The 16,879-nt window shown below is 39.9% G+C and overlaps 1 protein-coding gene across 1 annotated transcript in view; it reads right to left on the bottom strand.

Annotated features, from left to right (window-relative positions):
- REXO5 (RNA exonuclease 5) overlaps positions 1–16,879 on the bottom strand; it is a 1,525,618-nt gene that overhangs the window by 270,084 nt on the left and 1,238,655 nt on the right. Inside the window, exons 14-15 of the mRNA XM_044089498.1 lie at positions 8,796–8,894; positions 8,374–8,511 (exon numbers count right to left, since the gene is read on the bottom strand). Coding sequence (XP_043945433.1) covers positions 8,374–8,511; positions 8,796–8,894 — 237 coding nt within the window. The remainder of the gene's footprint in view (positions 1–8,373; positions 8,512–8,795; positions 8,895–16,879) is intronic.

Below are 16,879 nucleotides of genomic sequence, written 5' to 3'. Positions count from 1 at the left end.
ATTTGTACACATCTCAAAACTGACGGCCTAGAATTTTCCAGGTCACAAAGCCATAGCTAAGGTACGGCACAGATGCAAACTGTTACAGGGGAGCAATCAGCATTGTAGTAAAAGTCCTGACTGGTCCCAGCAAATCAGTGGTGCAACTGTTGAGCATAGGTGCCAATTCGCCCCTGCAACTGTTTGCAGGGATCTGTGTGGTACTTCAACATAGTTATTTAAGCAGCTGTAACTGAGATTGTGACCTTTTAAATTATTTGCTTGTAGTGTGTGTTATTAACTAGTACAACCCCTCACTAAGGTTTGTGAATGGTGTTTCACAAAGCAAAGTGTTAGTAAGAGCTGTTATGTAGAAATACAACAGCTTTCTTTTGGCTTCTCAACTCTGTTTGATGAGACTCCAGTTGGGGGACTGCTTAGGATACCTAACTTATCAAGCTACAGCTCAGCGAGAATGAGTAAAAGTTGACAAAGTTAACTAAGTTTACACATTTTTTCTACATATTTATTGTCTTGGTGACCCTAAATAAAAACTATTCCTGCACATTCCCATCCACAAGAACACCCGACACTACCCTAGCTTCTGAGCACTGCACAGGCATCTCTAGTTCACTTCCTTACTCTTTGGTCTGTTCTTGGTGCCCAGAGTACTCACCAAATGTTTAACATCAGTGTACACCCATCTCAAGACAGAGGAAATCTATATTTTACCACTATTTGGATGACTCTCTCATCCTGGCAGCTTCTTCACCAACTCACATTCAAGCTTATGGCCAGTCAAAGATTTTCTCTTCAAAATATTAAAAAAGAAGTGCTACTTATCATTCATTTCTGTTGCTAGCAATGCCCCTGTGTTAAATATCATCTGCACAAGTTACTGTGGCTGTCTTTTTTTCTTTTGGACAGCAATAGTGGACTTGTCTGAAATCATTCACAGAAAAAGTAAGCAGATCACTAAAGAAAGATTGCAATGGTCTGTTTACTTTCCTACTGCTGACATATTTTTAACAGTGGAAAATTCTTCTTGTTCAATACCAATATCTTACTATCTAGTGGGATAAAGTTTAACCCACTTATTTTGCTTTATCTGAACATACATTTGGTTATGTTGTGTGTTCCATACAATTGCCTTGTTGGAGGAATGCATACTAAAAGCGTCAAGAGTAGATTTTTTGCTTTTTGCTCTCAGATAAGGCAAGACTGTATACAGCATCCTGAGATGGAGACTGAAGTTCGATGACAAGTTATGTTTTCAAAGGATGAGTACATGATACAAAACACTGCTGCTGGATAGTACAGATCAACAACATACAACCTCCCTATCTTCACCCATTCAATATCATCAGATGAGAAACTATAATCCACCGCCTGCTCGCCAATGTCCAGTCTGAACAGATTTGCTATCTTCTATCAAGTTGCTAGGTTTATTATTAAAGTTGTACATCCAAGCTCTGCAAATCAACAATTTCAGTGCCAACTGACCTCTGAGATTAAATGTTGTTGCAGCCCACTACGCCTCATTTTTAGCAGCTGTAATCTTACATGCTGACACCTTAGAATTTTGTTAGGACTGTATTTTCTGCAAATGTAAACTTATGAGGGATGTTCTGAAATGCTTTGTGGTCCAATGTGCATTTCCATTTTTAGTATTCTATAATTTGGATAACACTGCCTTATGGTTTTAAACTTTTATTTTTTTCTTAATTTGTTCTATATCAGGGCATTTAATACACTTGTTCTTGTATGGAAACCATGCTGAAGAACCAAATGCAAATTTTACTACTTATTAGGTTAATAACCACATCTAAACTTCTGCCAACACTGATACAGTAAACATGTAATATGTGCTCATCCTTGCAAACCCTAGCAATGTGGTCCCCTAAATCACTGTAAATGATCTAACTCAGGGCATGCATATTTGTCAGTATTCTGTTTGTGAAAGAGCATTCACAAATGATATTTAGGGAAAATTTAATCCAAGTTTCTTTCATGTTTATGCAACAAAAATCACGGTTTGAATCTTAATATCATGCATACTTTACAGCAGAAATACTACTACCAAGTTATGTCCACACTGTAATTTGCAAACCGACTGAGTCTTCTGGTTCTCCTCTACCCAGAGATACGTTATTTCACCAAATGATCACTTACCTTAAATTGTTTCTCCCTTACATGCATACTGTGTGCTGTCTTACAGCTGAGCCTGATCAGATCCTCCAAATGTCATCCAGCTAGGTATTCTCTCAAATAACTTAGAAATGAGATTTAATCACTTAGAAAATACTAGTTCTTACTCAGTGTTTTGACCCATTTACCCTTGTAGATTGCAGGACTAGCTGATCTCCAGTGGTGACTAAACATCTACCACTTAAGGGGTAAAGGGTTGGTATGGGAAGAAGAGTAGACGTCTTTGTGGATACAGTTGTCCATTTTATTTAATTAATTTATTTTTTATTTATTCATTGACATTTGATTACCAGGAAAGTACGACTGGGCGGATGCCCATTTTCAATGGAGGATTGGGGGGAAAAGCTAGATGGAAATGGTAGCAAGGGGAAACGTGCTGGAAGTATGGTGGGTATAGGGAAGGTGGCAGAGCTAGATACACAGACATATAATGCAGGCGAAGACTGATTAGGGGGTAACCATGGAGACAGGCAAAAGTGATAGAGAGCAGACAACTAGTATTACAGAGGCTTGGACTACAAAACAGGGGAGAGGGAGTGACACATAACCACGATCCACCATTGCCACATGTATGTTATCTGTAAGAATTAACAAGTTTTACTGGTAGAGAATCCAGCACAACAGGACAGGATCATACCTAATGGCAGCATGTCAAAGAGGCTGATGACGATGATTGCACTCCGCACATGGCACAATCTGATGATACTGTGGTACTGTCAGCAACACTAACAATGGAGGGCACACACACAGTCAAGATGATGGTGGAGGTGCAAGATGAACCTCCAGCATTGCTTATGTTCAGTGCAGAACATTCTGCCTATGTCAGCCCCACCCTAGCTACACAGGTGTCACTATTAAAAACAGCATCAAAGGTCCATACTGCCTTCAAGGTGCACACACTCAACAAAAGAGCAGGTGAGTTGGATTGCAGGACATTTCCAAACCTGGGTATCACCCTTGGCATTAGTCAGCAAATGTGAAGGTCAGTGATCCAGGCACAGATGGTCACTAATCACACTATGTCAGAGATGGTCAGTGTGCAGCATGGTCCCCCCCTGAGAACCGCTACTATAGTGCAGACAGGGCAAAGGCTGGGAAGTTAACAACACTGAATACCATTAAATATGTACAGTTTGTATGAAAGGATCATTTAGGCACAACACAGACTCTCTCTCCCCTCAGGGGTCTAGAAAGGGCATGGAGTTAAACAAAAATAAAATGGAATGGCCCAAACACAAACACATTCTGGCTAGGCTTATAAATGCCCTAGGGCAGATAGCCTAGTATGAACCTATGAACCTATGACAGTCATAATGGCAAATAAAAAGTGGACGCTTAATGGATTTAAAATACCTCTATTTTTCCCTTAAATGCAGTAGTGCCATGTTAGACAAAAAAGGTATCAAAGCAGCTTAATAAAGGGATTTAACCTTTTAACATATTACCACTTTCTAAAGCCCCTAAACTGTTTTTTTTTTTTGGGGGGGGGGCATTTTTGCTGTTTGTGTAGAAATACCTCTACCTCTAAAATGTTCACCTGGCCTTTGAAGCAACTAACTCTTCAATGGGATTCTTGTAAGTAAGACTGTAACAACTGAAGTCCTTTGAAACACTGCCTTTGCTACCCTAGTATGTATAAAAGACTATATGTTTCTGTTCCCCTAAGACATATCATAATAAAATGTGCAGGCAATTTTATTAAGATACTTGTGCACAAAACATACTCAATAATACTATTTCACCTAAAAGAATTTCACTACATCTTAATCCTAAGTTACACAACATTACACCACATTTGTTAATACATGTAGGTTAGGTTCTCACCCTGCATGCAGTATCAAAAATGTTACCTATGATGAAATACTATAGCAATAACCCATGGCTGGTTGTGGGCAATGCTGTATTTACCCGCAGTTGGTGTTGTTTAGTCACAAGGGTGATGCTAGACTGACCAAACAAAGCCAACCTTGGATAACTCCACCATTACCCCACACCCATCAATGGGTTATTGCTATTATACAATGGTGTTAAGTTATGTGTTGTTTTTTTTATTTAGGTTTGTTTGTTTTATTTTGTATTCTTCCACTTTTTCTGAGAGAAAATAATTCCAGACTTGTAGTTCAAGTTTATTTCATTTTCTTTTATTTTAATACAAGTAAAACGATAAAAACGCTGAACCACATATGTTAAAATAAACCTTTACTTCCAGTTTATTGTAGTTAAAGTTCTTTCTTTCCCTGTTTAGTGGAACTTCTTCAGAAACATCAACAAATTCAATGAAGTTCCACTAAACAGGGAACAAAAGTCCTTAAACTTGAATAAACTGGATGTAAAGGTTTATTTTAACACCTGATTCAACATTTTTGTTTTACTAGTGTAATTCCAACACTGTGTTGGTTTTTTTGTTTCTTTATTTTAATACAAGCTACAATTAATTTTTCAAGAAACGTGAAGAGAGAATTATATAAGCAACTATAGTTGTTAAAGTTGTTGCTATGTTTTTCTGTTATTTTTTATATTTCTATATTGCTTCTGATGTGTTTGTTGTCTATTTTCAGCTGTTGGCTTGAGTCCTTCTTAGCGTAGTACCTGTAATAACATATTTTGCTTGCATTTAGTTATGCATGCATTTTATTTTTTTATGTTTTAAGTTATATATAACCATATATTTACTTATTAGCCTGTAATGTTTAGGGGCCATCGGTTTGTTTATTCTTTCAGTATTTATACTGTAATGAATTGTTGAGAATTTATTTTATAGTTCATAGTAATAGGATTAGATTGTTATGTACATTTTAAGTTGTTTATGGGACTGTAACATTTTTATTTACTTTGAAGTGCTGTCCGATTAAGGTAGAATGCATTCTTAACTGTTTTTGCACATTTCTGTGTTAAGGGCTGATCTGGTGTTTGATAGGCAGTGTGGTGTTACTTGATGTATTGTGCTTTAAATATGGAAAACAGATTCATAGTACTTTGTGAATCGCAGTGTACCGCATACAAGGATAATCAGGTTATTTTCGATTTTTTATGTACCTGATTTTTCTTGTATGTAGCTTTCTGGTTTGTATATAATGACAGGAAAGTCTGGCTGCTGATTGATAATTTATTAGCAGGTCTTTCTCCTGTTGTTATATGCTTGATTTACATGATAAATGTGAGGTTCAAATCAGTAAAGTGATCAGGAAAGAATGTCATTATCTAGGTATACTGTATTCAACTAGTACATGACAGTATGTTATCTGCCAGCAGAGGGTGGGTATACTCCATATTTTTGGAAAGTAAATGAACTGAGAAAGAAAGGAAGGGGATATCTATTGTAAATGTGTTCAGGAGGGTACAAAGTATTAGTTTTGCATACCTTCACATTGTTTATGAGGTGGTAACAGTTTTTAGTTTTTTGTGTTGTCTAATTAAGTGAGAAATGCATGTTTACCGGTTTCTGTGTTTATGGGCTGATCTTGTTTTTTACGTAGTGTGCTGCTTCTTGATGTATTGGGTTTTAAATACAGAAGATGTCCATCGGAATGTACTGCATACAAGGAAATTCAAGTTGTTTTAGATTTTTTTTTACACACCTGATTTTCCTTGTTATGTAGCTCTCTGGTTTGCATATACTGACAGGAAAGTCTGGCTGCTCACTGATACTTTAGCGGCTCGTCATTTTCCTGTTGGTATATGCTCGATTTACAATGAGCACACTGGCTGGGCTGACCAATCAGCGTGCTTGTTTTTTGAATACTAACATACCACTGTATAATTATGATTACTTTTTTGAACTTTTGATGCAGTGCAGTGACAAAATAATAAGGATATATTCTTGATCTAGGCTACATTCCATCACTGTAAGAAGGTATATAGTTAGACCTAATGGAAACTGAATGTAATGCAACTAGGCAGACTTTCTAATGCCTGTGTAGGCCTAACGGGGCAGACTATCAGTGCAGGGTTATATAAAAAGTTTGACATAGTCCAGTAAAGTTTTCTGGACAGCAAATCTGGACTTTTAGTTGCAAACTGTAGTTAGATAATGGATTTAGGTACACTGACAGATAACAGAACTGCAGCTCACTGAATTAAGTCATGCAGCCATCTTTTTCTGCAATATTATGAATGCTAAATATATATATATATATATATATATATATATATATATATATATATATATATATATATATATATACACACACACACACACACATTTTTATATATATATATATATATATATATATATATATATATACACACACACACACACACACACACACGTGTGTGTGCATATTTATATATATATGTGTGTGTATGTATATATACACACATATATATATATATATATATATATATACATACATTACACAAGCCTTATCAAGTGGCATTCAACAATGATCTTGAGCTTGCTTCACTAGATCCCCCAAACACAGCAACCCTCTGTGTACCCATTTGATTTTATATTGTGACGAAAATTAAATAGATGGCAACAGAAATGTACTTCAAAGTGTTGCTATCAGACACACACAAACACAGATACTGTCCCCTCTTCATCAAGCAATATAAACTATCACTTCACAGTGATCGTATAAGTGTTATTTGTTTTCAACAGACTGCTCGCTACACCAAAAGCCACTTCTAGTGATTACTTATTATATACATTTGCCAAGAAAGTGGAAGAAATAATGACTACAGTAAAGAATTTCAACTAGCTGCAAGGCAAGCAAACATCCCACTTTAACTACCAGTAAAAAAAGAAATAAAACAAGATGTGCGTGGACTGTGCTGTGGGCAGTGTGTCTTACCAAACACTGCCATTGTTCACAGATAAATCTGGTTTTCTGCCTGTAATATTAAAAAAGAAATCTCTAAAAAAAGAAAACAGTCTGTGAAGATCTAAGTGCCTGCTCACTTTGTTAGTCTCTAATCAAGTGACTACATGTCACTTGCTAAGAGCAACCTCTCTTGGGTACTTAGCTTATATAAATAGTGGACATTGACTGGTTAGCCATGTCATGTTACTATATTACAGGGATGGAGGCTGGAAGTCATACTATAATAGCAAGATCTCTCACTTCCAGGTTCAATTTCCAATTTTAATCAGAAGCTGTGAGGGAAATATTTGGTTAATACAATAAACAGTACTAGCCAAATAATCACCCACATTGCCCTGCAAAATATTTATTTTTTTGTAATATTAAAATTGCTTCTGTACTGAGTTGCCTCAAGACCTCTGACTATATTTACTTCCCCATGGTGCCACAAAACTCAGAACTATCTATTAATGGGTTATGGGAGTTCTGCAAATGGGATGGTCCAGCTCCAACAGTTGGATAACTCAGAAGGACCACTGGTCTTGTTCCATAGGACTACTTGCATGCATCTGCATTACTAATCACAAACTACAGATTAGCTATTTGCAGACATGTTACTATGTAAAATGTGAAAGTGCTTTTGACTACCTGTCATAATTTCTAAAACTCAGTGCCATGACTTAACTCTTACAGTCAAGAGGTATGTACTAAATTCTTCTGAATGAAATTACCACTTCCTTATTTCAATTACAATATTAATGTTGCAAAAACAAAAATGTAGCACTGAAACAGAAAGGTACTGAACAAACATCAAGCTACTTTACCTTTTTCTGCTACTTAAATGTTAAAAGTAGGCTGCAATATTAAATTTAATACTATACAGCAAGTGATGTCTTGATATTATATATGACTTGGAAGTTCTACTCTAAAAGGCAACAGTGCAAGATAAATTTAAAATATCCCCTTCTCCTTGCCTCTACTGGTGGCACAGGTCTCTGGTTTGATTCTCTGCAGGATGTGTTTCTAGGCTGACTCTGCATGTCCTCCCTGTGTTTGTGTGGGTTTTCATTGGGTGCTCAGTTTCCTCCCACATTCCAAAGACATGCACTAGCTGGACTGAACACACTACATGGACCATAGGTGTGTGTGTGTAAGGAAGAACTGTGGCTGGGCTAGCCTCCAGGTGATATGAACATTGTCTCCAGATGATTGTTAGTGATGATGTGACACCTCGACCTCATGTACAAACATGGTGACTAGGGTTTGTGAACTGATTGACAAGCAAATTATTGTAGAACTTCACTATGTAGTATTGACAAGCTAATAACTGCCTTTAAATATATAAGCAAATTCTGACCCTATATTCATGTTCTAATAGCCTTACCTTTTCTGTGTTAGGAATAATGCTGACAGACTCAATGGGCCCACAGGCTTTCACAATTTTCTTCACAGATGCAAGGCAAAAATCTTCCCTGAATGGGCCAACATACACCACACACATCTCATTCAGATGGCATGCTATCTAAAGAAAGACACAGAATTTAGAAAAACAACTTTTTATATCTCACACAAAGTGTCAGTACATCTGGAAAGAGAAACCATCCCACAGAATAACACTGCATCCTGCTTCAGTGAAAATATGGATTATTCTCATTATATACTTCTCAGAATTATTATTTGAACTACTTGTACAGCTTCCTGCATAATACATACATATCTGTAATACCTAACCTAGATTATAACTGATAATCTGGATCAGTCTATCTACTAGAACAAAAAATAAATAAATAAAATAAGCACAGTTACCTCATTGTCAATTGAGAGAGTAGAGGATTCAGAAAAAGCAGAGAACTGGACCACACTAAATGCAGCAGAAGGCACTTCTTGCTTGGCTGTCTTTAGAACCTGCACAAAAAAATGATTGAAAAAATCTGGTGTCTGGAACTGCAAATTTTCCAAATGAAGCAAAAGTACAGTTGCTTAAATATTAAAACAACAGTAGATTTTCTTCTCTTCACTATTGCAGAATTCTTTACAAATGGGATCCCCGGCCAAGAGTAGTCCAACATCCGGCCAGTATACCAATATCTTAGGATTTTATAGATGTACATTACACATTTGCTCCCCATTCGTGGTGTAGGGCTTAAAGGTAGCATATCAACATAAAGACCTCAGAACTGAAAAGCCCTAGGAGAAACAATATTCCTAGGAACTAGGAGGAGCATGTGCATCCAGAAGGAGAAAAAGGAAAATAATTGCAGGCCAGGAAGACAGAAGGAGAACGGCAGAGCAGAAGAGGGAGGAAGTAAGTGTAGATCAGTGTGTGTGTGATGCACTTTTAAGAAGCATTTCAGTCAGTGGCCATGTGCATACAAGTACTGAGCACGTACAAGCAAAAGTGCTATTTTGAGTGAGCAGCCAGAGCAACAGCATGCAAGTATGTAGTCAGTCAGTTAGTTAGATTAAGTTTAATGTTCCTGTTATGCTAGCCATCCTGATGTATTTGTATACAATAAATTACTTAAACTAACACCCAAGCCTCAACGTCTTCTTAATGCACATAAGAGGAGCAATATGGTGTCAGATTGGGATCAAGAGTTACAGACATGAGGCAACCAGTTAAAGTTGGAGGAATATACAACAGTGGATCATCCCTACTTCTCAAACAAGTTGCAAACATGTCAGAAATGAATTCCAGGTACTAAAACTCGTTTAAATGACTTCTTTCACTACAAATATAAAATGAAGCACTCAGGACGCTCAAAACAAATTTCTTATTAAATGAAATGTCTGAAACTGTGACATATTGATAAAAATATTTAAAATAATTACGAAAATGTTTGAAACAATATCCAAATTGCATAAAATGTACAAAAAAGGGAAACTGTATTTTTCGCTATGTGCTACTTTTTCAAATTAACTAAAGCTATTCAAAATATCTGAAGTGTGCAAAGTGTTTGAAAGTGTGGGCAGTATAACAGTGCAGTTTTTTCACAAAGTACAGTTATTTCAAAAAATATTTCACAAAGTAGTTGTTTCAAAGCATATTTCGCAGAGTACAGTCTTTCGGAGAGTTTATTGTGCATTTGAATATTATTACAAGTACCTGGTGTATGTGAATGTTCATACATAATTACAAGGGCCAGTTTGCATTATGTTTTACTATGAGCTGTAGGATTTTGCAGACCTGCACAGTTTGTGTTTGATAACGATATTACAGAAAATTGGAGTGTGTTTGAGCAGGAATACAATATTTTCATACAGGCTGCGTTTTCTGACAAAGGTACACATACAAAAGCATTTAAGCTGCTTAATTTAGCTGGTTCAGAGGCCATTGAAAGAGCACATTCATTTGTGTATGAACCTGCTGTGTTTGCAAGGAGGGGGAAGACCACCATATTGTGGTAACGGCTGAAACGTGGGAAGACCTGGAGTGCTTAAAATTGAAAGTTAGAGAACTGTGTAACCCCCAAACAAATATTACAATGAAAAGCCACTTATTTTACACAAGGGATCAAAATCCTGATGAAACTTTTGCAGCATATATAAGTGACTTGAGAAATAAGGCTAAAACATGCAGATTTGGTGACTTCATAGAGTTGATGAAAGACAGGCTTGTGTGCAGTATTAATAATGACACAGTGAGAAAGATTTTACCTTCAGACAGTGATTTAACTTTGAATAAGGCCACTGAGATTTGTCAGATATACAAGCTTACAGAAAAGCACACATGTATGATTACAAATGAGAATAGCTGTGGAAAGCACAGTGACAAAGCTCACGCTGATAGTATGTAGCATGTGGTTAAAAGAAACAGGCCCAAACACATGGCAGCTACTGCAGGTAACAGTCCCTGGGAAACCCAGAGTCTTTCCACCAAACTCCAGGACATGCTCAATGAAGCATAACGTGGAGTGAGCAAAATCAAAACATGTGTGAGAGATGCAATTACATCAAACACTTAATGGCATTGCTCTCCCCCACAAACCAGTATATCTGGCACTAAGAAGGTTGGCAACATGAACAACACACCTCAAACACCACCCACACCTACACAACCCACCCCCCACATATGTGGAGGTCCTCAACAAAAGCATACCCAAACAAAAGAGACCTCCGAGGCATAAACGCACATGAAATCCACTGCCCACCACAATACGCACATTCCACACACCCGTGTCTCACAGTCACTAAGGCCTAAACATAAACCCAACATATTAGTCATAGTAGACTTCATTGTGAGACACACAGATGTGCCCCTCACCAGGCTGGATAAGGAGAAAGTCACGGTTAGTTGTTTGTCGGGTGCCAGAATCTGCCATATCACCAGTGCACTCAAGTCTCTCAACAGGTACTGTTATGACTCTGCCATAGTCAATGTTGGAGTGAATGACTTGAGACGTACCTCCCTGGACTATATGAAGAGAGACATGATCGAGCTGGCTGAATATGTGTCCCAGGCAGGTATGTTCTTAGCCTTTAGCAGCATTCTACCATCACCCAGAATGATGCCTCAATATAAACAGAAAATGATTGACTTTAACAACTGGCTTAGTTTCTGGTGTCATTCCAAGGGGATCCAGTACCTGACAGCCTGGGATGACTTGACTGACAAAGCAAGATGCTTTGCCAGAGATGGCCTGCATCTGTTTCCCTTGGGCTTCAGGCTCTTAGCAAAGGCTCTTGCCTCCCCGCACAGTGACTTTTCTAGGCAATGCCATGAGGTCAAAACTACCAACATGAAAACTTATCAAAACATAAATTAAAGGTCATTCTGCTAAACGCTAGGAGTCTAAACATGAAACTGCACTCATTGGAAGTATTCTTAACCCTGGAAGAAACTGACAATTGTGCACAGAAACCTGGTTCAAATCTGCAGACAGCACTCCAGCCATACCAGGTTACTCATCCTATCATTTATTCAGACCGCAAACCGTGGGCAGCAAAACAAAAGGAGGTGGAGTCGCAATATATATAAAAGACATACACACCTCTACACTCGTCAAACAATAGGATGCATAGGAAACCCTCCAGGTGCAGTTAACAATTGACAAGACCCCCTATTCAAATCATAGATAGCTATAAATCTCCAACTTTGTCTCAGGATGCCCACTCCACTTATCTGGACCTCTTTGAATCCATCAAGATTCAACCCTCTACCCTGATCCTGGGGGACTTTAACTATCCAACCATAGACTGGAAGAAATGCTCATGCCAAAACACAAATACTCAGAGATTCCTTGATTTCGTCAGTGCAGATGTCTTAGACCAGTTGGCTGACACCCCCCACAAGAGGTGAAAATGTCTTGGACTTGATATTAACCAACATGAGTAACCACTGTAGCATCCCTACAGTGTCATCATCCCTTGTATGATCTGACCAAAAAGCAGTCACTTTCGAAGTCACCATCTCCCCCGCCCCCAGGATCAAACAAAACAACTTCTCCAAAGCCAATTACAATCTCCTAAGGGAAGGTATAAACAGCTTCACAGCCCCCTCCCCCTCCATAGGAACTGGCACATATGTCCAAACCTACACCAAATACTATATGAGCATTTATACAGCCGCAGGGAATCAGGAATACCAGATGGGATAAAATCATCTTCCTCAAGGAAGAGTAAACCTGTCTGGTGGACATCTACAATAAATAAACTCTATAATAAAAGGAAAAAATTGCTGTCCAGGATCAAGAAGGAGCAGGTGACTAATTGGAAGCAATTTCTCCTTGACCTGAACAAGCAGGTAAGAGCACTACTGAAATCCTCCAAAGCAAACTTCAAGTCAAAACTGGCCACATCTACTAAAGACAATCATAATGCCTTCTTCACATATGTCTGCAATCCTAAGGGAAGCACCCAGATCTGCTCAGAACTGTGGTCAAGGGCAACACCTACACAAACGCTGTAGATATAGCCAACCTGCTGGCAGACAGGTTCAGTGAAAACTTCACTCCTCTGTCCCCCCAATCAGTAAAACAAGACATCCTCAGTACCCGCCCCCTCCCCTTATCTCTAGGGAGCAAGTTATCACTGCCCTCTCAAAGGTAGAAAATACAGCCTCCATGGGACCCGATAACATCCCAGGCTGCATTCTACATGAACTCAGGCAGGAAGATGCAGCACCATTAGGCACCCTATTCAACCAAAGCCTGAGTACCGGCTTAATCCCAGCTGGGTTAATGACAGCCACTCTCATCTCTCTGCACAAAGGGGGAGCATCCACCGATCCAGGAAATTATAGCTCCCTCAGCCTAACTAGCCTGATCTGCAAGGCCATGGAGCGGATTATCATGGACCTAATTAAAAAGGACACTGGTTACCTTCAGACACTTGAACCCACACAGTTTGGTTTTGTCAAGGGGAGGGCATGCCTGTTAAATTTGGTCGACTTCTTTGAGACAGTCACCAAAGCCACAGATGAGGGGAAGATGGTGCACACCGCCTACCTTGACCTGACCAAAGCCTTCAATACTATTCCCCACTCAGGTATAATAGATAAACTTTCTCAACTAGGCATCAATTCATATGTTATCAGATGGGTAGCAAACTGGCTCACTGACAGAACCCACATAGTCAAAATAGGGGAAGCCACCTCAAGTAGACCCGTAACAAGCTGTGTACCCCAGGAATCAGTTTTGAGGTCTCTGCTGTTTGGGATACACTTCCTCCCAGGTGCAGGCCAAATCTAGTGGGCTATGGCTGACTAAGTCTGCAGATGACTGCAAGCTGGGCACTGTCATCAATTCCCTTAGTGATGTGGACATCCTCTAAGATGGTCTCACCCATAAAAATGACTGGTGCCAGAAACATGGCCTCAAACTGAATGCCAAAAAATGCATCATTATCCCTTCTGGGGAGAGTGACGTCCCCACAAATCATCACACTGATAATAAGGTCCTAAGCAAACAGTGAGTCGTGAGGGACTTGGGCACCCAGATTGATAGCAAACTGACTTTTGACCACTATATTGCCTCCATTGTACGGAAAGCTTTCTACATGGCCCGCCTCTTTAGTAATGGTATCTCATCCAGGGACAAGGTGGTCATAACATCCCTGTATTCTTCCCTTATAAGACCCATTATTGAGTACAATGCCCCTTTCGGTATGTACCTCACAAAGCACATGCAGCAGCTGGAGTGACCACAGAGGTTCCTCACCTGGAGAAAGAATCCAGGGCGTCAAACATCTACCCTACACAGATAGGCTAAAAGCCCTGTCCCTCTACTCAGTCTCCTACAGACTCCTCAGAGGTGATCTCTGTCTGACATATAAAGGAATCTCAGACCCCACCCTGATGGGACTGCTGCATGTCTGCAAGTCAAGCTCCACTCGAGTAACCTGCACTCACGACCTCAGCTTAGTCTGTGACATCAATAGGACTTGTTGGCAGGAGAGATTTGTGTCCCAGAGACTCCCCGTTTTGTGGAACAGGCTCCCTCTCCACTTAAAGCAGAGCACCTCATTAACCCTTTTTAAGCACAACCTGGATAACTGGATGGGGAACAGAAAATACACCACTGGGAATCCACCTGTGTCCCTGCTGGACAGTGGCATAGGGTGCTTACTTGGTGGAACATGGGCTAAATTCTTGGCTAGGCTTTAAGGGCATCAGGGCCAATAGCCTAGTAACTTCCTATGATCCTACGTGGCAACATCCAGCTTCATAGTCAACTGTCATAACTGTAGTGGTAATCACGAACCCAAAAGAGAAAAGTGCTTATCTTTTGGTCAGCAGTGTCATTCTTGCAATATGTGGAATCATTTCAAAAGATTCTGCAACTCAAACAAGGCACATTCTTTTATTAAAAGAGGCCATTCCAAGAGGCAAGTTGATAAATTAGAAAGCTGCGACCCTACCTTTTATGTTGATTGTGTGTCTGTGTATGTGGTGAAACAGTCAATGCAGTAGATTTGTGGGCAAAGAATGAAATCTTTTGTACTGCTTGGTTTAACAGGTGTCCCGCAGAGCTAGATACGAAATAAAGATTCCAAAGTCAACCACAAGGCATTCTATAGCTATGGCAAGAATCTAAATGGCAATGCTCAGATCTGCTCTGAGTTACAACAGAATGGCATTAAATATACTGATGCCAAGGATATTGCCATTATCCTTGGCAGAGCGATTCAGTGCCTACTTCACCCCCTCCCACCTCTTACAGGGCCCATCTCAATACCGAAAGATTGCCAAATTCCAGTAATAATGGCCACACAGGTAAAAAATGCACTCTCCAAAGCTAAGAATACAGCATCCATGGGACCAGATGACATCCTGGGCTGTGTACTACATGAATTACAAAATGAACTGGCACCTCACCTAAGTGTCATGTTTAATCAATGCCTCACCTTATGCTTCGTGCCCACTGAGTGGCGCACAGCTACAGTTATCCCACTCCACAAGGGGGGATCCACCTTGGATCCTGGGAACTATCATCCCATCAGTCTGACGAGCCTGATCTGCAAGGCCATGGAACATATAAACAAAGACATTGGCAACCTTCAAACACTGGACCCCACCCAGTTTGGGTTCATGAAGAGCTGATCTTGTCTCTTGAATCTGACTGACTTCTTTGATCAGACTCCAGAGCTGTGGACGAGGGTAAGGCGATCCACACAGCCTATCTGGACCTCGCCAAGGCCTTCAACACCATCCCCCACTCTGGAATCATAGATAAACTTACTAAGCTGGGCATTAATCCATACATCACTCGATGGGTTGCCAACTGGCTTACTGAAAGAACCCACACTGTAAAAGTAGCAGACTCCAAATCCAGCTCCAGACAAGTGGAGTACCTCAGGGTTCAGTCCTAAGGCCACTCTTGTTTGGCATCTACTTCTCTGAACTACAGGCCAACACTAAGGGACTCTGGGTAACAAAGTTCGCAGATGACTGCAAACTGGGAGCCATTACTGAATCCCCAAATGATGTGGATATTCTACAAAAGGGCCTTACAGAAACAGATGTTTGGTGCCAGAGCCATGGGCTCAAGCACAATGCCAAGAAATGTATAGTTATCCCCTTTAGGAAAAAACATGTACCCGTGAATTACCACATAGGTGGCAGTACACTAAACACCTAAAATGTGATAAGAGACTTAGGGACACAGGTGGACAGTGGTCTCACCTTCGATAACCACATTGCCACAACAGTCAGGAAATCCTTCTATATGGCACACCTCATCACTAAGGGCTTTTCATCCAGAAAAAAAGGAGGTCATTGTCCCACTGTACTCATCCCTCATTAGACCCATTATAGAATACAATGCTCTGTTTGGTATGTACCTCTCAAGACATGTGCAACAACTGGAAAGGCCACAGAAATACCTCACTGAAAGAATCACGGGCTTAAAGCAGATGCCCTATGCTGACTGTCTAAAAAAACTCCAGCTATACTCTGTCGCAAATAGTCTACTCAGAAGTGATCTCTGCTTAACATACAAGACCATGTCAAACCCAGAGCTGTTGGACATGCTACACTTAAAGAAATCCCAATCCCTCAGAGCCACATGCTCCAGGGATCTAAACCTTGTCATCACAATGAACAAAACATGCTGGAGGGATAGGTTCCTGACCCAGAGACTCCCCAGACTCTGGGATAGACTGCCCATACATGTCAAGCATGGTGCCTCTTTTTCCCTCTTCAAAAGGAACCTTGACGATTGGATGGGAGATGGGAAATTCACACCAGGGATCATGTCAGTCACCCTGCTAGACAGGGGTCCAGGGAAGTAAATATTGTGGGAAGAAATAGCCAGGGTATTGTTATGGCTAGGCTTGTATAGGCCCCTAGGGCGATAGCCTAGTACCAAACTATGAACCAAAGTAGATACTGGCTCAAACTGCAATGTTATGTCAGCAGAAACGTTTGCAAGAGTAAAAGCTACAGAACAATT

Source organism: Protopterus annectens, chromosome 12.part0 (genome assembly GCF_019279795.1).
Source record: "Protopterus annectens isolate FY-2018-M chromosome 12.part0, PAN1.0, whole genome shotgun sequence".
Taxonomy (NCBI): Eukaryota; Metazoa; Chordata; order Ceratodontiformes; family Protopteridae; genus Protopterus; species Protopterus annectens.
Note: the sequence above shows the minus strand (reverse complement) of the source record. Positions and strands in the feature narration are given on the sequence as shown.